Source organism: Meleagris gallopavo, chromosome 2 (genome assembly GCF_905368555.1).
Source record: "Meleagris gallopavo chromosome 2, MGAL_WU_HG_1.1, whole genome shotgun sequence".
Classification (NCBI taxonomy): domain Eukaryota; kingdom Metazoa; phylum Chordata; class Aves; order Galliformes; family Phasianidae; genus Meleagris; species Meleagris gallopavo.
In genome coordinates, this window is record NC_139405.1 from 50789769 (window position 1) to 50813859 (window position 24091).

The following is a 24091-nucleotide window of genomic DNA, read 5'->3' on the forward strand; positions in this document are numbered from 1 at the left end:
GGTCGTGGTACTTCTGCAAACGAATCCAAAGCCGTTTCCTACTAATGCATGTGTTGTGCCAGTGGAACAGCGTTTCACACAGTGAAGCAGCAGTTGTTATGGAATACAGTTGTTATTGCCATACAGCTGACTCATCAGCCCCAGCTCCGTTTTTGAGACACCTCACTAACTGCCACTCTTACTCCACTGGGAGAAAGCACCCCAGGATCTCATATGTGAAAGGGACTCTGGTGTACTAATGGACAGTTGGTTGTATAGAAGCTACCAGTGTGCCCAGGTTGCCAAGAAGGGCAACGGCATCCTGGCTTGTATCAGGAATGGTGTGGTGAGCAGGATTAGGGAAGTAGTCCTGCCTCTGTACTTGGCATTGGTGATGCTTCACCTCAAGTACTTTGTTCAGTTTGGGGCATCTCAGTACAGAAAGGACATTTAGGTGCTGGAGCAGTCCAAAGAAGGGCAACGAGGCTTGTGAAGGGCTTGGAGAATGTGCCCTATGAGGAGAGACTGAAGGAACTGGGGCTGTTTAGTCTGGGGAAAAGGAGGCTGAGGGGAGACCTTATTGCTCTCTTCCAATATCTGAAAGGTGCTTACAGTGAGAGTGGGGTTGGTCTCTTCTCACTGGTGACAGGTGACAGGATGAGGGGAAATGGCCTCAAGTTGTGCCAGGGTAAGATTAGGTTGGATATCAGGAAACACTTCTTTACAGAAAAGGTTGTTAAGCACTGGAATAGGCTCCCCAGAGAGGTGTTTTGAGTCACCATCCCTGGATGTGTTTAAAATCCATTTGGATGTGGTGCTCAGGGACGTGATTAACAGAGGGTTGTTAGAATGTAGTATGCTTAGGTTGTGGTTGGACTTGATGATCTTTAAGGTCTTTTCCAACCTGAGCAATTCTATCATTCTATGATTCTGTGTGTTTTTTGGAGTAGCATTAGGACTGTAGTTCTTTCTGATTCCAGAATCTCTTGGAAAAGATGGTCTCGGAATTTCAAACAGCAGGGTGACAGCACTAAGGGAGAATATACCACATCTGAAGGCTGCAGCAAATAGGATATAAATATGGTGCTCCGGACAGCCTGATCTAGTGGGTGGCAACACTGCCCACACCAGGAGGGTTGGAGCTCAGTGCTCTTTAAGATTACTTCCAGCCTATTAATCTGTTCTGTGATTCCAAATGCTATGTATTAATATTTAGATGTTATTAGTATGCATAAAGCTAAAACAACAGCATGCATACATTTTGATTGTAAATTGTGCCAAGACCACCACTGTATCTGCAAGAGGAATCATTGAGCTGTGAGAGATAATAACTTGCTTTTGTCTTTGATGATAAAATCTTAGATAGATTTTCTTCTTAGGATAGTTTTTTGAGTTCACATCAATCAATAAGTCACTTTCTTTCAAATCTCCAGGACTAGGAAGAAAGAGATGAGAAAAAGGAATAATAATAATGTTATTTAATCTTGATTTGAACAGTGCCAAAAATCTACATTTAAGAGAGTCAGATATGATCTGTCTCTATTAATCATTCACAAAGACTTAAAGTAGGGCATAAAACCTATGAAATCCACTGTGTCTTTCTGAGGAACTTAAAATTCTCAGTGTTATAAAACAAATTGTCTTGCTTTAAAAAAGAGAGAGAGAGATGTTCAGCAAAATTGTGTCCATTGAAATTGTTATATAACTTAATATAATGTAGTTCTTTCAAGTACAATTTACACAAGAGCTTTGCATTATCTCTTCTTCTTCCTTTTCTGTCACTGTTACAGTACACAAGCAAACAGAGCAATCTACATATAGCTACTCAGAAACAACCAGCTATCTTTTCTAAAATTCAGTTATCTCTTCCTGAAAGTAGACAAGTTTTTGTTCAAAAAAACCAATTTTAATGATTCTGGTATCAAATATTCAAAGCTTCTTAAAATGAGGCCATGAAAATGTGTATGCAGGTAAGTAAACATGCATTGCTTGTACTAATTTAATTTGACTACAGGTAAGAGTTTGGACAGAATTATTAAGTTGTGGGTGCTGAGTTCAGGCACTGTTTACTTTGTGTTGAAGTTTGCAATGTTCAGGATGCAGAATTTCACAGCAAAGCAATTGTGGCTGGTAGACTTCCTTCAGTGGGCCTCTTTTATTGTTGAAAAGAAAGAAAAGGCATTTAGGAAAAATACAAAAGAAACAGGTTTGTATAAACACATTCCCTAAGCTTGTTTGTTTTTTTGTTTGTTTGTATGAATAATCCTCGTGAATATGTGGTATTCCTTCCCATAAGCAGCTCAAGAAATACAATCACCATGTGCAAACTTCTTAACATAATGCTGATCTGTGTTTCTCCTGCTCCATGTCTTCTTACAAGTAGCAACTAACTGCGGGACTGCAGAGAATGCTGGCAATTCACAGTCAAGGCTGGTTTCACTTCAGGACTAAGGTTGAAATCAGGTCTTCAGTGCAGAAAGGGTTAGTTTATAAGTGCATTGTGGCATAATAAATATGTTTACTGACTTATTGAGGTGTCTGATAGCATATATCCAGAGCAGTCTTCAGTGCCACTGCAGAGACAGTTGGTAGATGAAGCACAGCATCAGTTCTGGAGATAGAAAATCCAATTCAAAACATGCAGGAGGTTGATTTGAATACTTGTTAAAATGACATATTCAGTTAACAGAATTTGATTATGTAAAAGAATTTGGGAGAGCCAAATGCTGGTTTTGGAAGGAGAGAAAGTAAAGCATTTGAGCAGTTCTTCTGCTCTTGGGAGAGCTGGGTTTTACTCTTTGATTGAATTGGATCATCTCCTGTATTTCTGAAGGCTCTGGTAACTGAAAGTATGGGGCACCCATACACCCTCTGTGTACATGAGGAAGCTGTGTAAGTATTTCAGAACAAATTTCTGGTCTGCTAGACAAGAAATTGAAGCATTCTGAATCTATGATTTTGTTTCTAACAGTACTGTCTGTCTTTATAATAAGAAACTGCTTACTGTTGTGCCTCCCTTAAGAATCTGGAGTATGAAATTCCCACACTGGGAGTAAATTCTCAGATCTTTTCTAGAAAAAATCTGGTCGCTGAGTAATGATTTATAGCATTTAGCCAAAGAAATACTGACAAGATCAGTGATCATCTGTCAGACACAAGAACAATTATAGTAAGAGCTTTGCATCTGAAAAAGAGAAGACATTTTAAAAATATTGATTGAGCCAGCTTCAAAGATTTATGTGAGGGGTATTTTTCCATTTAGAGAAGAGGAAGTGAAGAAATCAATCAGTTTGTGCAGTTCTGCTTTAGTACTTTTTGGCGTAAGCACAGGCTTGGAGGATGGATCTCTGGATGCCCAGTCATCTCCTTCAGCACAGGCCCACCTTTCTATTTTAACATTAACTTCTTTTTTTTTATTTCACTTTTCCATTTGTTTATTCAGTAGGTAATGCTTGACCTAGGACAAGACTAGCTGCGTCTGAATGTTTCACCCACACCAGAGCTTTGTAAGGCCGGAGCCTGGCCACAGTTCAGTGGACGGCAGAAGTTTCAATAGCAGTGTGGCCAGAGTTCCAGTTGTAAATCCCAAATTAGCACTCATACGTGATGACATTAGGGCTAGTCAGAGGCGAGTTTCAGAGATGTTATCATGCATCAAGGCTGTCAGGTGCCGTGGACTGTGTTCATGTGGCTCTGCAGAGATGGAGATGCTTGGGGAGCTCCTGAGGAGAACTGATTGACATTTGTGGGGAAGCTGCAGGAGATGGCATGTTTCTGTGGGATGCTTCTCAGAATGTTGGAGGGGTTTCCTGCATATATGTGTATCTACTTATTTTATAATCTTAGCTCTTACTAAATTTCATATTTTATTACCTTCTCAGTGGTTGAAGTAATCTCTCTGTGTAAGTAAAATATATTTGCATCTCTTTGTCTGTTCCCACATTCCTTCCTTAACTAGAGAGGCAAATGCTAGATCTCTTCCCAATGCCTGTGATATTACCATTGCTTTAGAGTGTTAGTAAATATGTTTATGAAGTTGATTTGTTTTGTTTTGTTTTTTACTGGATATTGTGTCCTTAAGGATTTCAGTATGTATTTCATTGTAAAATAGTACTCTATCACCTTTTAGTAGTTATTTTGCTGTACTAGAAACACCTTTATCATGATCCAGAGAAAATGCATTTCTGACAAAATTCAAAAAACTTAACAGCAAAGAAAAAAAAAAAAGGTTATACCAGGGTGCCTTAAATAATGGCCTGGGACTTCAGAGTCAGCCGGTCTGCCTGGACGTCTGACCTGAGATAGCAGAGGTGGTCTTGAACCACCAGTTAGATTATGCTTTAGTAGCTTGTGATGGCGGTGGTAGTGAGAAGACGGTTGGACTAGATGATCTTATAGGTCTTTTCCAACTTTGTGATTCTATGATTCTATGATCTGTTGTCAACCTGTTCTTCATGTCTCAGATGGGCAGTTGGAAACTTCCAAATTTACAGTTGGCAAGACGGAGGCCTTTTGGTGACAGTTCAGTACATGGATTTGTCTACCCCATGTGTCTCCTGCTGTGGGCTTCATGAGATACTTCGTAGTCCGTAGCACCAACAGGTCCCCAAAACTGTCCTCCATTAGTACAGCTGGGCTCAGATCAGGTTGCACATAGAGGTTGTGCCATCTCATTTCTGCATTTTGCAGAGCTGTCTGTTTAAAGTCAGACCTGGTCTGAACTCATGGCTGAATGTTTTGAAAAGGAAGTTGGACTGGGGACGTCCTGAATTTTTCCTCAGCCTGATTGAGGTGGTATGGGTAGGCAGGTTCCCCCGCAAATCCAGTGTGAATTAGAGGGTCTTGGTAACCGTGATGTCAAACATGGTTTGTTTTTGACTGACTCAGATCGAACTCACCAAGTTATGATGGCTCCCAGAGGCGGAGAGAAATATTACTAGCATCTTCAGCATCATTTTTAGAAGCTGCTCTGTCAGATGCCCGAATGGACCAGGAGGAGAGCTGCGGTGCCCAGCCCTTGCCACTTGGTGTCCTCATGAGGCCAACTACACTGGTCTGGGGAGCTTTAGCAATGGCATGTGTTGCAAAACACTGGGAAAAGAAATGGGACTAGTATTTTATTTATCGTTGGGAGTTGGCCAATATAAAAATGATTCAAATACAGTACGTCACCTACTTGAGAAATCCAGCCACGAAATTAATTGGTGTGAATATGAAGTGTATACTTCTCTTAATCAGCTCCAGAGACGATTGTATCCAAAGGCCCTTTTTGAGGTCATTCACAGAGCTTAATTGCTATGGTTAATATTACAATTAAAAAAGACCTGGAAGGAGAGCTGAATATTATTATCACGATGAATGATAATTATCACTTTGTGCAGATGGATGATAAACATTTCTAATTAAATTACTCTTGTAACAAATGAATTGTATGATCTGGATAAAGTACTTCTGATTTCACATTTAGGATATTTCTAAGTGCAGCAAGTTTGTGCCAGAATTTCAGTCTGCAGGTCAGTCTGTCTTTTAAAAATATCTGACTGTTCAATGAACATAGCTACTTACTGCAGTTTTCTGCAGAGAAGTTCTGCAATAAACGAATAGTTCAATCATGGTGGGAGAATAAAATAAACTCTGCATCTGACGTAATATCTTAGTTCTTTTTGCTGAGTTATTCATCACTTAACTGTCGTGTTTTACTCCTATATTATTTTCTTCTCTGAGGATTTTTGCAAGACACAAACCATTAAGCTAATACTCTACAAACAGGAAAGCTCATTAAGAGCTCTAGGTAAGGAGGTGAGATGGGTGATGAAGGTGCCAGTCATTAAGGTTTGAGAAAGAAGGAACTGTGAAATTTGTTAGGAATAATTACTCTACATGCAGTCTGTCTGTGCTCTGTAAAGATCCAGTTGATTTTGTATACCTCACATTCCTTTCTCATCAGTGAGAGTTGCAGTGAGTAATGCAAACTGCACTTCAGGCAGTGGATTATAGTCGATGACTCTCAGATGACCAGTAGCTTCATGGCTTATTATATACATGTTGACAGCAGCAGTCCTTTCTACCAGGCCCCGTTAGACATTCACTTAGAGTTTCTAAAGCAACAACCCTTGACTGCAACAGGCAATTTTTGAAGTCTGTAAGTGGGAGACAGATGGCCACTTTCTGTCAAGAGATAATGGGAATTTTGTGCCAAAACCCTCTCTGTGCCTATGGAAGACTATCCCTGAGATTTTCTGCATGCATGCCTTCTTGTGTAGGCAGTACATTAGTGCTTACTGTATATATCAAAATTTGGCACTGCCATCTCTCTCTAAACATCACATTAATCCATCTGTCTGTCACCATGGTAACAAGGCTCCCTATTGATGACCAAAGAAGAGCCGAACCATTATACCTAAATGTGCACCGTTTAAAAAAAAAAAAAAAAAAAAAGAGTAAACCCACTTTGTATGAGCTACTGAGACACCATGGACAACGTGTGGTAGAAAATGGGCAACTTACTATTTCCTATGTAGTATTTTAATTTGTGCATGAACATCTGAAATAAAACCTGCTGCAAAAACAATCCTCAAATCTGATCTTTGCTTGCTCCACATCTTCTTATTACATTTTTTTAAGAACTCAATTTTTAAAATGTGTATTTTCTTCAGGAGAAGTTACATGTTCTGTGGAACATATTTGTCCCCAAGGGTGGAAAGATGAAATGAATAACTTAAAGACTCTAAGTACAAAGCATACCAGGGATGTTTCTCAGTATTTCGCTGCACATATTCTCTTCCTCTCTCACTTCCATACTTGTAACATTGCCAAAGTGGAATGCACATATTCATTAAAGGATCAGTGTCTAACTGAGCACTCTTAGTTGGACCTGGGATTTTTTTAAGAACCACAATGTCGTGGAAACTCTGACATGAATTACTGAACTTCATAAATCATTCTTAGACAATGAATTTCCATTTTTTTTATTATAGTGGCGCCATGCATGCTATTAATGGTAGACTCAAGTCTATAATTCTATTAGACTATAAAGAGGTCTTTGGTTTTAGACCAGAAATAAAGCATAAAACTAACCACTGGCTTCTCTTCTTCTGCGTTCATTGGGCAGTGCTTTTTATTCTCTGGAATATATTTTTGTCCTGCTGCAGTTTTTCTTTTCTAAGCCGCTCTGCTTTGGTCACAAAGTTAACACTAATAAGAGCTACAAAGTAGATAAAATGAGAGAGTGGAGGAAGAAACAGGGATATTTAATTTTAGAAGCGCTTTGCTGTGTTCACAAGGCTGAAAGTATGATTAATTTTTTTACAGCTCTTTGCTATCTGGTTTAAGCTATGGCCCCGATCTTGCGACAGGCTGCAGATACGTGGTGAAGATGTGCCATATGTACATGCACACATGCTGGATGTATGCATATCAGGCAGATTTTATGACATCTGGTGTCATACTGGGCAGACAGGGGCATTTTGCTCTGCTAGAGGGTATCTGAACCCCTGGAAGGTCAACTGGATCTATTTGGCAAAACAGAGACACAGATGTTACCAACCTGCCAAGGGTTTCTGATTCACAGCTGACATTTAAAATGCTTTCAGCTGAGTAAAAAGGAGGAAACAAATATATAAACCTCTTCAGGTGAAGAAAGGTGACCCCTTGAACTGACAGAAAGGAGTACTGCAAAAATAGAAGATTCAATTTGGAGTTTATATCAGGGCTGTGGCATTCATTGCTCTGGATGACAAAAATGCGACAAAATGATCTGGTCTCAAATGCCTGAAATGGGGTACTTGATATATATCCCCTCAGTTGGGGGTATAAAAGCAGCACCTGGCCACGCAGATGATGACCGCCTGTGATGCACACTGTAACCTCATTTGCCTTTGTTCTAGATGGTCTCCACCTCCATCACCAAGTGCAGCAGGCCTTCCAAGACAACAAAGAGCAGCAGCCACAAAAAAAGGATTTCTCAGAGCTCCTGTAGTTAGCTTAGCTTTCTAAAATTTGAAGAAGTTTGTTATCAGTACAATACACTCTGTTTTCCCACGTGGTAAAACAGCAGTGTAATACGTTTCTCTCACAAAATGAATTTGAGTTTAGTATACAAAGAATTTTACAGTGCAATCAAATGCAGTTCCTAAGGATGGGAAGAGCTTTGATTTTTAATTACAAAATTATATATTTTAGTAACTTTTTAATGAAAGCATAAAATTCAAAACATAAAAGGCTAACCTGCTAAAAAAAATATTATTTCTCTAACTTAATATTGAAAATAGCATTTGAAAAAAAGCATTAATTTTTTAAACGATTTGTAGAAATTAAAACTTCTCTTTTTCTTTTCTAAGCTAAATTCTGCACGGTCTGGATTTTCTGTCCGATTAATTCCTTTCTCTCTTGAAAACTTCTGAAATCTAAAAACTTCCTTTAAAAAAATAAAAATAAAAACTTGGTTCAAGTCTGGACCTAGCACAAGAGAGTTATGTCCTTGCCAGCTGTATTTCTGTCTTCAAGGTGTGCAGTAACTATGCCCTCTAGTAGATATGGGAGAAATCCCAGTGTCTATAGAGGACATGCTTCTACTCCGCCCATACGTCTGTCTGGCTGCTATTCATTTAGGATGGAGCACGTTCAACCCTATTTCAGTTCTCAGCCACTCAGCAGAAACAAAGCATTTCATGATCAAAGATTTTATTCAAAAGAGACAGTACCGCTCCTTTTATACTTGGTTTTTGGCCAGCTGGCATTCTTACTACAGCATTCCTATGTTTTCAGCTGTCACATGTTGATGCCCTTCCCAAAAATTTAATTTCATCCACATGCTATGTGAATTGTACTCCAAAAACACATGGAAGCATCTTTGGCTCATTTCAGGTAAATGTCCAGCCTGAGAGCTCGTGATCTCTTCCAGGCATGTGCTGGACTTCAGGACCCATGCCATCTCTTCCCACCTGGAAGAGAAGCCTCTGCTTTAACAGCGTCTACCAGGGCTGCAAGCAACAGCTAGGTGCCAGGTGAGGGCTTGGAGGGTTCTCTGTGTTTCCTCCCCTGATCTCAGCTCCAGCGTTGGTGTCCTTGAGTGAGTGGTGATGGTCTGCCTCCATCTGGAGGGGATATGGACAGGCAACCAAGCACTGAGATACAGACCACCTGTTTGAGAGAGCATGGGTTTTGTTTGTGTATGAGCCTCTGGCATTGCCCTGTGCAAAGAGCACTCCTGAACCAGCCACCTGCTCAGAGGGAGGAGTGGAGTTCAGTTCTTAAGGAGATGGAGAGTTGTACAATCGCAGTAGGTTGGTAAAAAGGAGCAAAACTAGTGCTCTTCTTGACTTTGGAAGGAGGTGGGAAAAAGAAGTGGGAGGGCTGAGGATGGAGATGGTCCTTTTGTGTAAAGAGGAACAGAAAAGTCTTGCTTTTGTCTTCTGAGGAGATGTGAAGGAAGGAAATCAGTGCTTTTTTTGGCTATGCATAGAGAAAAATTCTGCTCTGTGAGCGCTGGTGTGAATGGACATTAATTAAAGCAGCATCTTTCTGGCCCTACAAACCCAAGTGCTGCCTGTGAGGCTGTGCCCTTACTGACACCCACTTGCCTGCTGTCCTAGTGCTCTGGATTGCTTGGAGACAGCAGCAGTGCTGAGAGGGATACAGACACACTGAAAACCATAATCTTATAGGAATAATCCACACTTAAGGGTTCACCACTTCCTTAATATAGAGAGAGGTGCATCAGGTCATAGGATTTTTGCAGAACGTAGGAATTAGCATCCTCTGTATCTCAGCAGGCTTCATGGGCAGCAAGCTGAGGGCATGGTCCCTTGCAGCACTGCACATGTGCAGCGTGGCTGAGCAGGGACACTTCATTTGAGATAAAAAGCTTCAGAGTCTGAAATAAACATAGGCTCCCTGGCCTTGCAGAAGCTCAGATTCTGCAAAGGGAGAGAGTGCCAGCTACCCACTTTGGATGAGTGAAGAGCTGAAAATTACAGTGATAACTTTTCTCTAAGTGTAATTATAAGAACCATATAGAGACAGCATTTGGGAATGTGAATCTCATCTTTTGCTTCCTGCAATGGGAAAATCCACACAGGGAAAAGAGCTGACAGTATTTTCAGTGTTGCTAGAGAAGATTATAGGGGTATACAGGCTTTGGAGAATGGCTTTGAAGATCTTGACTGCAAACAGCCCCACCTCAGATTTGTCAAAGCTGAACTGCACCAGCTGCCTCCTGAATATGCATGGGAGCCCAGATTGCCAGCACTGAGCGGCAGGTGCTAACATACAGACAGGCATCTCGCTTGTGGTTTCCTGTAGCCAAGAATTCCTGATTATCTGCTGCTCATCTCAGATGCAGAGCAGAGTGTGGTGCCACAGGGAAAGTTAGTCTCCCAGATGCAAAACCTCTTAAGTCATAAAGTATTGGTTGTTGCTTTTGAAATAATAAATAAATATACAGATAAATCCGACTTCATGCAAATCTAGAAGTTTCAGCAACATGTTGAGGGATGACATCTAGAGATGGCTTATCTGGCCCTTGCAGGCTGGAAGAGGCCTGATGGTGCTGTTACAGTTTCCTGAGCTGTTGCACGAGCAGCAGATGCAGTGGCTCTTACAGCAAACAAAACAACAGCAGGTAGGAGTTGTTCACAGAGTATACTGTGCAAAGGTTAGCAGTGTGTGTTAGTCTTATTCTGAGCATCGTGTTGTGGTTAGGTATCGTGGTTAGAGGCAGACAATCGATGAGTGTTCTGCATGGTGCCTAATAAGGTTGTGGTATGCATCTCTTACAAAAAATGTAGGAGATGACTTTTGCACTAAAATATGTTTTCCTCCATGTGAAAAAGGATAAAGATGAAGCCGGTCTGCTCAGGGAAGCCCTAGCTTTGATCTGCAGTTTATGCCATGAACAGCATGTGCTTAATTTTTCCCCTCCATATGTCACCATCCTCAGCTCTGAGCATCCATTTGAAGCTTCAGCCATCGACTTTATTGAATATCCATCATCTTGCAGGGACCCAGGGTTGATGCTGTTTGCTTGAAGGTCTCAGGCTTCTCACTATATTTACTTGGACACTTCCTTCTTCTATGCATACACAGTTTATAAATTTTTTCATTTAAATACCTATCAAATTATCACAAAGTTATATTAAAGTTAAAAGTGGATCCTATTTACTAGTAACTGAAGTTCTTCAAGCTCAGATATTCACACAAGCATTCCTCTTCTTCTGTTGTTCTCCCCTCTAATGTTGCTGGTCATTTGAGGTTCTGTGGCTGAAGGGGCACTCAGAGTGTCCCACTTCATGCACATGGAGCAGGATAGAAGGTAGGTCTGCATGTATTCTGCTATAGTTCACAGAATCACAGAATAGTTTGGGTTGGTTAAATATCATCTAGTTAGAGATTAGTTACTGGTAAGCATTTCAATTGCCTTTCTATCAAGCCTGAATTTAAAATTTTACCCCAAGCTTTTTTTTTTTTTTTTCCTGAAGCTAAGATGTATATTTTTTCCTGTTATATTCCTGTTAGTATTCTATACCTACTGTCCTGCAAATAAAACAGTCAAATTCATAAAGCTCCAATGACTAATCTTTGCATATTATTTATGGCATGAATAATTTCCTGCAGAATTCTGAATGAATTTCTTGGATTTTCTGGTTACAGTTTTATTGGTTTAATATGTGATTATGCTACAGGCTGCGATTTGCTCATCAGAAGTCATTTATATGAATGCTATTAGATTAGTATATGGTAATTCTATAAAAATTCAGATTTATGAACTCATTCTTCTATTTTGGTGTTGAAAGCATATGTTCTAAAGCCTTTGCAAGTCTCTCTCAGAATCCTGGTCAAAACCTTGTATTAACCATGCAAATAATCACACAGATTTACCTTTCCTACCATTCCTTTTCATTATTTATTTATTTATTTATTTATTTATTTTTATTCTTACAGGAAAAAATAGAAGTATGTCTTATGAAGCCCACTTGGGTATATTTGAAGAATGCAAACTTCTGAGAACATTTAAATGTGAGCCACCACATTAATTGTGGTATGAAAAAAAACTTTGTGAATTTAGAAGCACATTTCCATCTGAAGATGTTGCACCCACAACCAGAACAAGTAATTGTTTGTACTCTGATGCCATAAACGTACACATAGCCAAGTTTTTGAGAAGAGCAAAGCTCATCCACCTAAGCGTTCACAGAAATTTGGGTACGATCACTACGGTAAATAAATGAACATAGAGGAAAAATATGTCTGTTTTATGTCTCTGACCACACTTGTATATCATCAGTGACACATTTCTGTTGTCAGTCTTCTTTTCTCTACCGCAGTGTTGTCAGCCATATGATTTGTGAGTCATATCTAGTCCTTTGCTTACAGGACTCATTGAATATTCAGATTCTAGAGTATACATTGTCAAGTAAATGAAATAAGTTTCTTATCTTTTTTGCAGGCAGGAGGGAAGGAACCTAGGCCTTCCAAACTGGACATTAATTCTGTCCTTGACGCGCTGCACTTCTGTGTCTGTCAGGGCTTATTGTCCTGAAAACAATAGCCCAAAGTTGTAAAATGACCTGCTCTTCCTTACTGGTTTTGCTCATTTTTATGTTTTATGGCCCGAAAAGGAGTGAGTATGAAAACAGAGAGTTTGCTAATTTCTGGAGGAAAGTATATGCAGCAGGAGAGGGAGGATGTGGTAGGGACACAAAAACAAGCTGAAGGCAGGAAAAGGAGTAAGGGGAAAGAATAAAAGGGAGCAAGAGGGAAGCAATGATATAATGTTAAATCTTCCCAGTTAATGATGTCGAATTGTGACAATGAAGCATTAAAGAGATTTTCAAAAGCAGTTAGCTCTGTTTTCAGATGGCCTAGTTAAGTGTGCAATGATGCAGAAAGCCTCCCACTGGGATTTTCAGAAGTCCCTAATGGCCTAATTCCTACAGGAAAACTATTATGTACTTTATGTTACTCCACATAAACACATCATGGATGCGTTCCTCTGACAGCAATGGCTGCTTGAAGTATATAGTCCAAAACAGTGTAACAGCCCACGACTGTAATTATAATGAAGTCTTCTCACAAAACGAGTGTCACGCTCCTGCATGAGCTGGGTGACAGCCGTTTCTTGTGCTCTGCTGCAGAAAATGAGCTCCTGCTTTTCCATAGTGCTGCAAGAGGCTGCTATGATAGCAGAGAAGAGAAAGGAAGCCGCAGTCAGGAAATATGCACGGAGGTGAGGGAAAAGGTTGTATATGAGATAAACTTGAGCATATTTCAGGCTAAAGGAGCTGGGCTTGTTCAGCCTGGAAAATAGAAGGCTCTAGGGAGACCTCATTGTGACCTGACAATACTTAAAGTGAGCTTATAATCAGAAAGGAGACAGACTTTTTACACGTTGTGATAGTGATAGGACAAAGAGAGGCAATTTTAAGCTGAAAAGAGGGAGATTTAGATTAGATGTGCAGAAGAATTGGAAACTGATGATCTTTAAGGCCTCTTCCAGCTCAGGCCATTCTATAATTCATTGTCTGCAGTTATTCTTTCATCTACTAAGAGTCTGGTCCCTTCTATAGCTCACAGTAAGACAGAAAAAAAAAACTATAAAAGCCATGTTATTTTAAGCAGGAGATATTATTTAAAAAACTCTAACTCAAAGCATTTTTACTATTTTAACAAGTTAATTACAATAATTGCCACTGACTGCATCCTTTTAATTACATGAGCATTTGCAGGTGTGTAATACACTGTTGGGGTTTCTTTTGTTTGTTTTGTTTCCTATGCAAATAGACTTGCACAATGGTTTAAAGTGTCAGTGAGACTTCCCTTCTATTTCTAAAGAAAGGCTTTGGAAATTGCTTGGCTAAATAGGAAAGATGGTAGCAATTTCCAGTACAGTTAAATTCTTAAATGTTTCCTGAAAAATCAATGAAAGAGGAAAAAAAAAAAAAGCCTAATGCCAACACTGTGGGAAGAACTCGGTCACTGTATATTGCTCTCCCCAGGAAGTCTTAATAAGAAAGCTTGAACTTATTTAACAGTTCATCACTACCCAACAGGAGAACGTTCTGCTCCCAATTCCTTTTCTGCCTTCAAGCTGCTTGTTTGTCTCCTCTCACTTTCTGCCAGCTCTTGCACTTAGCTGATGCCTCTGTGAGAAGATCTGGTTGAGCCTGAAGTTCAGTGGCAGCTTAGCCAAATCTAACTGCTGGCTGCAGACGTGCAGCCTGTCCCTTTGTTTTCCTCTTTCCTTTTTCACTTTCCTTTCGCTGGCCAACGTGTTCCTCCTGCCCCTCCTTTGTGATGCTTTGTCATGTCCTCTGCTGAATTGTTCTAGCATAATAACATTGCAGAAAATGAACTGGTGTGCACTGAATACTAAAATGGGAGGAGCTGTAGACTTCTCTGAGGATAGAAAGTCCTTACAGGAAGATGTTGATAAACTAGATGACTGGGCAATCACCAACCAGATGAAGTTTAAAAAGAGCAAGTGCCAGATTCTGCACCTGGGATGGAGCAGTCCTGGATATATATACTGACTGGGAGACGAGAGCCTGGAGTAGCCTCATGGAAAAGGATATGGGGGTTCTGGCTGACAGCAAGTTGAATGTGTAGTCAAAGGAGTGCCCAGGCAGCCAAAAGAAAGCAGATATGCCATACAGATGGGTATGACCTGTGATCACATGCTTATTTCTCTGAAACACTAAGCTCATTTCCTGTATGTACTGTGGAGGAAAAAAAAAAAAGAAGTGGCTTTAAAGAGGAAGTTCGCTACATGAAAAGGAACAGTTTGGTGAAGGGGGATTAGGATAAAGCTGTATGAACCTTTAACCAAGAATTGGTAATATAGCCAGATTACAGACCTCTGCTGTATAGAAATTTCTGTACAGTACCAGACAATAACCAGACAATGCTGCTCTGCATCAAGTCATGAAGAATGCAAAGCTCTTCACGTGTAAGCAAAACAGCAAACAAACTGTAATTCACTGCACTGTTCAGACAGTGTACTGTACTATGGCAGGTTTTAAGACTGAGGAAAGTTGTTTCTTGGCTCCCGTGAGGGAATGTTTTACATGCTCCAAGACTGACAACACTGGAAATATTTTTTTTCCTCAATTAACTGTACTTTTTTGGTCCTTTCTTTTGGTTTGCTCGTGATCTACAAGAACTTTCCAGAATTAACAATTTTTTATTCTTTCCTTTGCTCAAATTAGAGCAAGCAGGAGTGTTAACTAGGTAAAAATACCACAGTGATGATCTCATACAATACTTGTGTATGGGGTTTTTTCCATTTTCTTTTTAACCGAAATTGTAAAATTTTGTGGCCATATCTCCTAAACTTCGGAAGTAGTCACTGAACAGGAAAACATACCCAATTCTGAAAACTTCTGGATTTTAACTGCATTTTTAAGTTATGGTCTGGAATAAATCAAAATATCCATAGATTCTGACTTCTACCCAAAGCAGTAAAGCTATATGTTAAGAAGCCAAAGTTGTGTTTAGAGAATGATTCTGATATGCATCCACTTTTTCATTATTTTCCCCCTTTTTTACAGTTCATATGGATAATATTATCTAGTCTCTTAGAACTTACTGCACTGACAATTCAACAGTCCAAAGCTGGACAATTTTCTCTGAACAACAAATCCGTCATTTCAAAGGAGGTCATTGATGCTAGTGCTTAAGTGATACGTAGTTTCATTTTCAGTTCTCTTGGCAAAACCCACAAAAATGTTATTTTATATTTTGCAAAATATTTACATTTCTAGAGACATGTAATGATTTAAACAACACTAAGCAAAACTAAGCTGTTTAAAATAAATGAAATGACAGTAAAATTAGAAAACTGAAATGTTTAAGTTGTTGGAGGAGTAATTAGCAGAAGCAAAATCCTTCGAAGGTATTTGACAACTTTTGTGAAATTTAGCAATATTCTCAGTTTTATCCAAAGCCTTTTTTTTTAAGGAAATGAAGCGCTTCCACAGTTGGTACTAGTAAGACTGTTAAAGAATGGCTCATTGGCCAAGCAGTGGTAGAAGAGAGATTACTTTTGAAAAGCACCGAAGTGGAAAAGTATTTGATGAGGAAGAATTTTATATTCTAGAAAATTCTTATTATTATGTGAATGCTACTGCCATGCAACTGCCATGTATGGTGTACTTCTGTACATCTGGACCTGCAAGGCTTCCTTCAGCGTCTCACAAGTCAAAGGTAATATCACAGCTTTTCTTGATTGTTAATTTTTCCAAAATTATTTGTGAAAGATTTGGAAAATGAGCCTAGAAAACATGACTGTGGCACTCCATTTCATTCCACCTCTGAGTGGAAAGGTGGATTTCTTTCCACCTCTAAGAACATTAGATCTTTCAGTTCAATACCTGTTACTTCTTCCTTTTTTCATTAGAAGCAATTGATTTGGCAAAGTAGGGTGCATGCAGTACAGATATGTTCAAAATGATACAATTTTCTAGTTTATGTTTATTTAATCACTTAAGTAATTTGATAATGCTTATATCATAGTCAAGCTGATCCTGTAATCAAGTATGGTAACAGATGTTCTACATATGTGAGGTGACTTGTCGTCTCAGCAAATGAGCTTCCCTGTTGTTTTAAGACTTGCCTTTTTGATGCCTCCAGACAAAGTTAGAGATAGTAACTTTCAGGGGTAACAGCTCATTTGTTAGTATTTTACTAACAAAAAAGATAGTCTTTCAAAAAAATTGATAAAAAATATGATGTAAATGTTGTTGCAACATATTCTCCCATTGCATGAGATCAATCTGAGTCACAGGTAAAAAATCAGGAGTACACACCAGGACACATGATGACACAAAGTTTTATAAAGAGAGAATTGATTCATCTTAGGTACTGTGTTTATGATGTAATCTGCTTGGTGCCCCAAGGCAATTTCCATCAATATTGTGTGCGAATTCTAACAAGTGCTTTCAAGAATAGTATTGACTCCTGTCAATAGTATTGTGTGAAATGTTAAGTGCATAAGGTATTTTTGTAGTGGCATTTTCAAATGGTTGTAAAAGCAGCTTTAAAAAGGTGCTGATAACATTTGCAAAACAACGCCAATAATATTTTGAATTCCAGTGCAGGACTGATAGTGATTAGGCACTAGAACTGTGTGAAAAGTACCATGTGTAGTGCTGGGTGATCCTGACAGAGTTAAAGTACGTTGGCTATTGAAAGTAAAAGTTTGATTTTCACTCTGAATTTTAGTATTATTTGTTTAGGCACTATGATTTTTTTTTTTGTATTTCTTTCTGCTAACTGACAGTCTGCTGACTGACAATCACTTTACAACCACAATGTCTCAAAGAAAAAGAACCAGGATACCATGGAGTAAAACAGCAGCTTGAATGAGGTATTGTTTAACAAATGCTTTGTTTCTGAAGAATATTTCTGAAATTAGCCTATGTGCTACCAGTGAAGATAAGCTGACAATGACATTTTCCCATAAATTGTTCTGTTTTCTGAATGTCTAAAATATTTCATAATCTCAGGAGAGAACAGTGCCTTTACACATCTTACAATCATTAATATCGTCAGAGTGCAGGCAGTGTGCTAGTAAAAAGATAAAGATTAAAAACGAATGTTGGTGAGCCACAACATTTGTCAGCAGCCTTCTGCCGCCATGTATTGATGCTGTATTCATGAAGATAGAATGAAAGAACATTTCAAAGAATAAAACTGCTGTGGCAACAAGCACTGGGGGAGGAGGAGAAGGGCGATATGGGAAGAATAATGCAGCAGCACCCATTACATATCAAGGAAAAATAAAAAGATGTCAATGCATTTGCACAAGAGATGGTATCAGCAACTAGTTTTACATCTTGCTGCCTGCTGACTCCTGGCAGAGGGTGAGACTCCTCCATGCTTTCCCTGTGTGGCATTAGCATTTCCCAGGTAACAGTGATAGGACAGGAAGTAATGGCTTTTATTCATGCTGGGGAGGTTCAGGTTGGATATTAGGAAATATTTCTTCTCAGAAAAAGTGGTGAGGCATTGACATGGGCTGCCCAGGGATTTGGTGGATTTACCATCCATGAAGCTGTTCAAGAGCTGTGTGGATGTGGCACTGAGGAACATGGTTAGTGGGCATGGTGGGAATGGGATGGACCTGATGATGTTAGAGGTCTTTCCAACCTTAATGATTCACTGATTTCTAAAATGATTCTTTCATATCAACAAATAACCACTCAGCATGAGGGTACCAGGCCAGTATTGAGATAGCAGAGTAATTATCTCCTCCAAGGAAGAGGAAGTATCCATTAGTGGTCAGCCTATTCCAGAGTTCCTTTGGTATCAGTCAGCGTTTATGGATAAATAATTAGTTTATTGCAGTAAACTGAAGGGTTGAATATGCCACTGTAAAACGAGAAATGAAGTTATGAAGACAGAAAACATACCACTTACATACTAGAATTCAGCTGCATCCTCACCTATTTCTCTGGTGCCCCCCGCCAGGACAGCATCCGACCACAAGAGACGCAAGCCGACTGCAATGTGTCCTCATTCATCTACAAATCCGACCAGTACGGGAGCGGCAAGGCTGATTCCCACCACGTCTCCCAAGCTGATCCATTCTCCTTTTGCGAGTTGCAGAACTCTGTAAACGATACGGCTGTTAAACTTGCTAGCGCCGCGCACAGCGGGCCGATCAGAGGACAGCCCCCTCGCTCTCACCACAGATCGCCGACTGCTCCGCGGCTCTGCCAACGCTCCCGCGGTCTGGCGGGCCGCCCTGCCCCCTGCCTCGGGGAGCGCTCGCACGGCATGCTGGGACTTGTAGTCCCTTCCCCGCCCTTACCTTGTACGGAGCAGCTCGGCGGAGGGGGGCGGCAAAACTACAACTCCCAGCGGCAGGAGGGGCGCGCCCTGAGCCCGCCCGGGGAAAGGAGGGCGGTCCCGTTGGGTCGGGCCGCGTGGGCAGGGCTTCTCGCTGCCTATCGCTCCCCCGCAGAACTCGTTTGCCTTCGGCCCGGGATCTCGGGCCGGGAGGACGAGCCCGGGGCGGACGGGAATCATCGCTCGGGGCTCGGCGGCGCGAGCCCGTGGCGCTCGCGTGGGCAGGGGGAGGCGAGGGCTGAACGGGCCGCCGGCAGCGGGCCCGCAGCGCGGGCGCTCAGCGTCCCTGCGGGTGCTCGGAGCGGGAGCCGCCTGCCCCCCGGCCGGAGAGGGGCGGCCTGAGGGCGGCGGGGTGCGCGCCGTTCGGTCCCTGCTCGCCGCTTCCCGCTGGAGATGAGGAGGCGGCCGCTGCTGCCTCCGGGTCTGGCTGCGGGGGATAAGCCTGGGTAAAGGCTCCACCGATATCTTTTAAGGGAGGCGGGGTTAAAGCGAGGTCCGGCGTGCGGAGGGGATCCGGGCAGAGCGAGGGCCGGGGGCCGGGAGGATGGTAAGGGGCCGGCGGGGTCCCGGCACAGCTCTCGCTCTCCGCCCGTCTGCCGCTCAGCCCCGCCGCCTCCCCGCGTGCGCGGGGCCCAAGCGGCGGCGGGGACCTGTTGTGCCGGGGGAGGCGGGGGCTACGGCGGCCGGCGCCGCCCGGGGCGCGGGGCGGGGACGCGGTTCCGTTCGGCGCCGCGGCGGAGAGGGGAGGATGAGGCGCTGCCGCCCGGCTGCCCGCCGGCCGCCCGCCCGGCCCCGGCCCTGAGCCAGCGGCCGCCGCTCCTCCCCGGCCGGAGGGGAGAGCCGGGAGGGAGCTGCAGCTGGAGCCGCGCCGCGCGCGCTGTTTGTTTTTTCTTTAATGATTTGTTACGCGTGTCTCTTGGGGGAGCGTTTTAGCAATGGTCATTTTTAGCAGTGAAATCTGCTGCGCGAAGGAGGATTATACCAAATCGCTATGAATGATAGACTCGATTGCTTAAACCTTGCCTTGGCCAATCTCCTGACCCGCGGAGAGAGCTCTCGGGGTGTGCGTGGGAAGGAAGAAACAGCCTCCCCTTCGAAAATAAACTCGGAGAAGAAAAAAGATTGATCCTTTTTTTAAATTTTATTTTTGGACAGCTGAACTGCTTTATAATTTTTTTTTTCTTTTTGGTCTCGTTTTGTCAAAATTTGCTTTACAAAGGATTCCCCTGCGTGATGGTTTTGTAACTGGTGAAGGAAGAAAGGACCCTTTGGAAGCGTTTGTGATATGACAGCTTTGGTAACCGAAGAATTAACTCGTGTGTGCACAGTGTCCCTATTGCTGCTCTGGTAGTAGAACTCTTTTTTTTTTTAAGTGGGACTGGAGGAGAGGGCTGCCTCGGTCAGCAGGAGCCTTGCACAGATTTATATCGCGTGTACTTCTTGGTGGGGTTCTCCCCACACGGTACTCTCTCTTGATGACACCTGGAGGTGGCAGTGGGCCCATGAAAGACTGCGAATACAGTCAGATCAGCACACACAGCTCTTCGTCTCCCATGGAGTCTCCCCATAAGAAAAAGAAGACAGCTCCCAAGAGAAAATGGGAGGTTTTTCCTGGAAGGAACAAATTCTTCTGCAATGGGAGGATCATGATGGCTCGGCAGACTGGAGTCTTCTATCTGACTCTCGTGCTCATCCTGGTCACCAGCGGGCTGTTCTTTGCATTTGAGTAAGTAACATTAAAGTCTTCTTATCTTCGCACTTTGCCTGTTATTATTTATCTGCTGTCTGAAGGCAGTACGAGGGTGTTTATCCAGATGTCATAGAGGGTGCTGGCTGACACTGGCTAATGTTGATTTATGTAACTGAAAATATCATCCGGTAAGATGTTGAGCGTTGTGCGCTGCTGTTCTGCTCTGTGCAAAACTGAGGTATGAGGCTGAGCATGGTAGGGCTCTTGTGCTGCAGATTTCCAGCTCCTGTTGCAGGAGGAGTGTACAACAACAGGTTTGGGACAGCGAGACATCAGATAGCTTCTTGTCCGTAGCTTGTTCTTCTGAGAATCAAAGCTGACAGATGTAAAAATACTGGCCCGTTGTCACAGAGCCAGGCACAAGAGAAGCAGTATCTTTTTATTAGTTCATAAATGAGTCAGTTTTTATTTTTCCCTCTTGAAATCATTTAATAACGTGGGGACAAGATTTCCAGGTTAGTAGGAAAGAGGTAGAGCTGTACAATTCTGTACCTACATAGCTGTCTGCCAGTAAGTAACAGTGTTACTTTCAGTGTATGGTGGTAACAGGGCTGTGAGTTTGATCTTAATGAAACCTACGTTTGCTTTAGATTTTTAGATTTATTTTGTAAGCAGGCTTCTAGTGTCCTCGTAGGGCCTTTTTCTGTAATCTTCAGGAATCCTTCAAGTCTCTGTCAAGTGGACATGCAGCGATAGCAAATCCAACATGCTGATTTTTTTTTTTGTACTTATGTTGGGATGGCATAATTAAGAATGCACGATGATAAAGAATTAGGTACTTGATATGAGAAATGCCATTCATCTTTTTTTATTCTAAAGCTCAAAATGCAAAGGTGCTCCACCTGCTAAAATACATTACTACAAGAATTACAGAATTCCTTTTGAAGTGCTAATCCTACTGCAACTGTTGAAACAACTGTACCTTGTTTTGTGGTTTGTGGCTGAGAAAATAGATGTAGGTTTGAACAGCCTAGATCACTATATGGTGTTTTCTAAAGAAGATAGTGATGCTAGTGGACTCTAAATTGTGCCGGTTAAACATATATCCTCTTAATGAACTAGTAATGTTTGAAAAGATAAAAATGCACAGCGTGTGACCAGGAGCTAAATATATATACATGAGCTTCACAGATGAATTGTCTTCTGTGGGCTCCAGATGACTTTAGAGGGATTTGTTCATTGTAAATCTTCTGTAGACATTGTGGAACTTCTTGAGCATCCTCTGAGTAGTTGGGATAATATGGTTGAAGTTGTGTCCGCTTACTGCAAGTGTGCTTACTTTCCTATTTTTAAGGAGGTATCAAATGTATCTGCTGATGGTACTGCATCAGGAGTGGGTGCTGCTCTCTCCTGTTTGGTGTGGTTGGGCCTCATTTTGGAAACAAGGGCTGACACTTGCCTCTGTATGCAATCTCATCATCATCAGTAAACCCTCTGAGGGGAAGTTCTGGACTTTGGCAAATACCAGAATGTAAATGTAGGATCAGAACTGTAATGCTTTATAATCATGGTTGTAAAACTTATTTGTTAAGCAACTGTTTACAGTTTTTTTTTTAATATGTATTTTAACAATTGAATCTTTTAGAGATAAAGGTTCTCTGCAGTTGCATGACTCAGAACTGTTAATGCAGAAACAGCTGGTAACTCATCTGATTTCATTACTACTGCAGGTTATGCAGTCTGCCAGAGTCAAACACCACCACTGTGTCTAGGTTATGGCATTTGGGTATAAAATTGCTAGAAGTTTTGAAGCGAAGACAAATCTTCAGCTTTTTATAATTATGTAAAGTTCTGTGCATGTACACTGCTCTTTGGTCACTCTTGCATTACTTGCATTCTCATTTTAAGGAAAAGGGTAGAGTGAAGAGAGTATGGCAATGATACTTAATTTTTGTCATAATAAGTTAGGCTTGGTCTTTAAGTGGTATTTAGACTGAAATTATACCTATCTTCTGAAGACTAAATCAAAACCAACCACACCCACCACCACTCCAGCCTTAAGACTGAGAAGTGTTCAGCATGCTTGTGGTGTTAGAACTAGGACAGATTGATAACCTCATAGAGGAAAAAGGGAGCTTCTTGTTTAGGCAGTTATTGTTAGTGTTATTCTCAAGCAGTTTTTAATTGTATCATTTGTTAGTGGTCTCAAGTTGCTATTTAATGATGGGTTTGAGAACATCTTGAGTTAAATGTCACTTCTGTTACTTGACTGATTGGATTGGGAAGCTGCTACTCAGCCAGTGGTCTACAGAATGGGATGGAAATACGCTTCTCTCCTTTGTGTACATGTGGACCCAAGTGATTTCTAAATAGATGTACGCCTTGTTTATCTGAACTGTTAGGTGAAGCTGTCAAGGAAGAGAAAGATACGATGTATGTTCTTGTGATTGATCTTGCTACTATTGGAAGAAATGATTTTGCTCACTTAGGTTGTAGAAACTGGAAAATGCATACTAGCTTTCAAAGTCATTCCCTATTTGCAGGCAGTGAACAGGGGAAGGACAAAAGAGATGAATATGACAGCTTACTTCTGAGAAAGTGTTGTGCTGACACAAACACTTGATCCTTTATCCTTTTGGTTTCATTTGTTCCTCTAACATCGTTTTCTCATACCTCTTGTTTTACTCTGACATCCATTCATCCTGAGCTGTCTCATACTTTTGACTCATCGCCAAGGTAGAAATACATTTCTCTGAATCAACAAATTGTAGCTCTCCAAAAGCAAACATACGTAATACATCTTGACCTGTATAGCTTTTGACATGTAACCATGCCTTTTGAAATCTTCACGTTTCTTCACGTTTGTGCTTCTTTGCTTTTTCCTGCTTGCTTTTTTTCCAAGCTCCTGCTTTGTTGTTTTTATTCCTTTTTCTCAGTTGGTATTTCTCTCAAATATTCCAAGTATGTCACAACTTCTTCCTTTTATCATTTCACTCCTTTTCATTTTCAAAGAGGTAAGCCAGAATGTGCTTTTAAAAAAAAATAAATAGAAATCTTCCAACACAGTAAGCTTTCCAACTGCTAAAATATAATTGCTGCGCTTGCCCCCTTCCAAAGTAAGAGAATGCAAATAAGCAGTTTCATTTGTGTAACTTGTCTATTAAATGTAACGTGGTATACTACAGGTACTTTTGGGACCCAACAGAGATGCTGTGCTTGAGGTAGTCCTAAAATCTACATGTTCCAAAATCCATAAGATTAGGCATTACAATTTACTTGTCTTTAAATTTTGAGTATGTTATTTTATCTTGGAATTACAATTCCTAACTCTATCAGCACGATGTTCTGTTTTTGTTTTTGTTTTTTTTTCCATTTTGGCTTTTTGTTGTACTTCCCCTTGCTTTGTGCCACTATGCAGAGGCACGTTTTTATAGGAAACTAATTGGTGCTCATGTGGAAGTATCTGCATGACCAACTTGGAAAACAGATTCATTTCCCTAGAGCAAAGGCAGCATCAGTAACCGAAGGGCAGATAGTACTGCTGTGCTGAGCCCATCCAACCACTGTATTTACATT

The 24091-nt window shown here is 41.2% G+C and overlaps 1 protein-coding gene and 1 long non-coding RNA gene across 6 annotated transcripts in view; one reads left to right on the top strand and one right to left on the bottom strand.

The window, feature by feature from the left end:
* Window positions 1–1442: 1442 nt before the first annotated feature.
* Window positions 1443–18803, bottom strand: LOC146544974 (uncharacterized). 2 transcript variants are annotated; one of them, XR_014881356.1, is made up of 3 exons: window positions 18664–18767; window positions 18420–18586; window positions 1443–11089 (listed from the first exon to the last, which is right to left on the bottom strand). It is a non-coding gene; the product is annotated as an uncharacterized LOC146544974 (long non-coding RNA). The 2 variants fall into 2 exon arrangements; XR_014881355.1 differs by having other exon boundaries at window positions 1443–18586; window positions 18664–18803.
* A 73-nt stretch (window positions 18804–18876) lies between these two features.
* Window positions 18877–24091, top strand: part of ZDHHC14 (zDHHC palmitoyltransferase 14) — a 112968-nt gene continuing 107753 nt past the window's right edge. For 2 of the 4 annotated variants that reach the window (XM_085217113.1, XM_085217114.1), the window contains exon 1: window positions 18878–20551. In XM_085217113.1, the coding sequence (XP_085073239.1) occupies window positions 20301–20551 (251 nt within the window). In that variant the 5' untranslated portion in view covers window positions 18878–20300. Of the gene's footprint in view, window positions 20552–24091 lie in introns of all 4 variants that reach the window. The other 2 variants (XM_085217111.1, XM_085217112.1) reach the window with 2 other exon arrangements.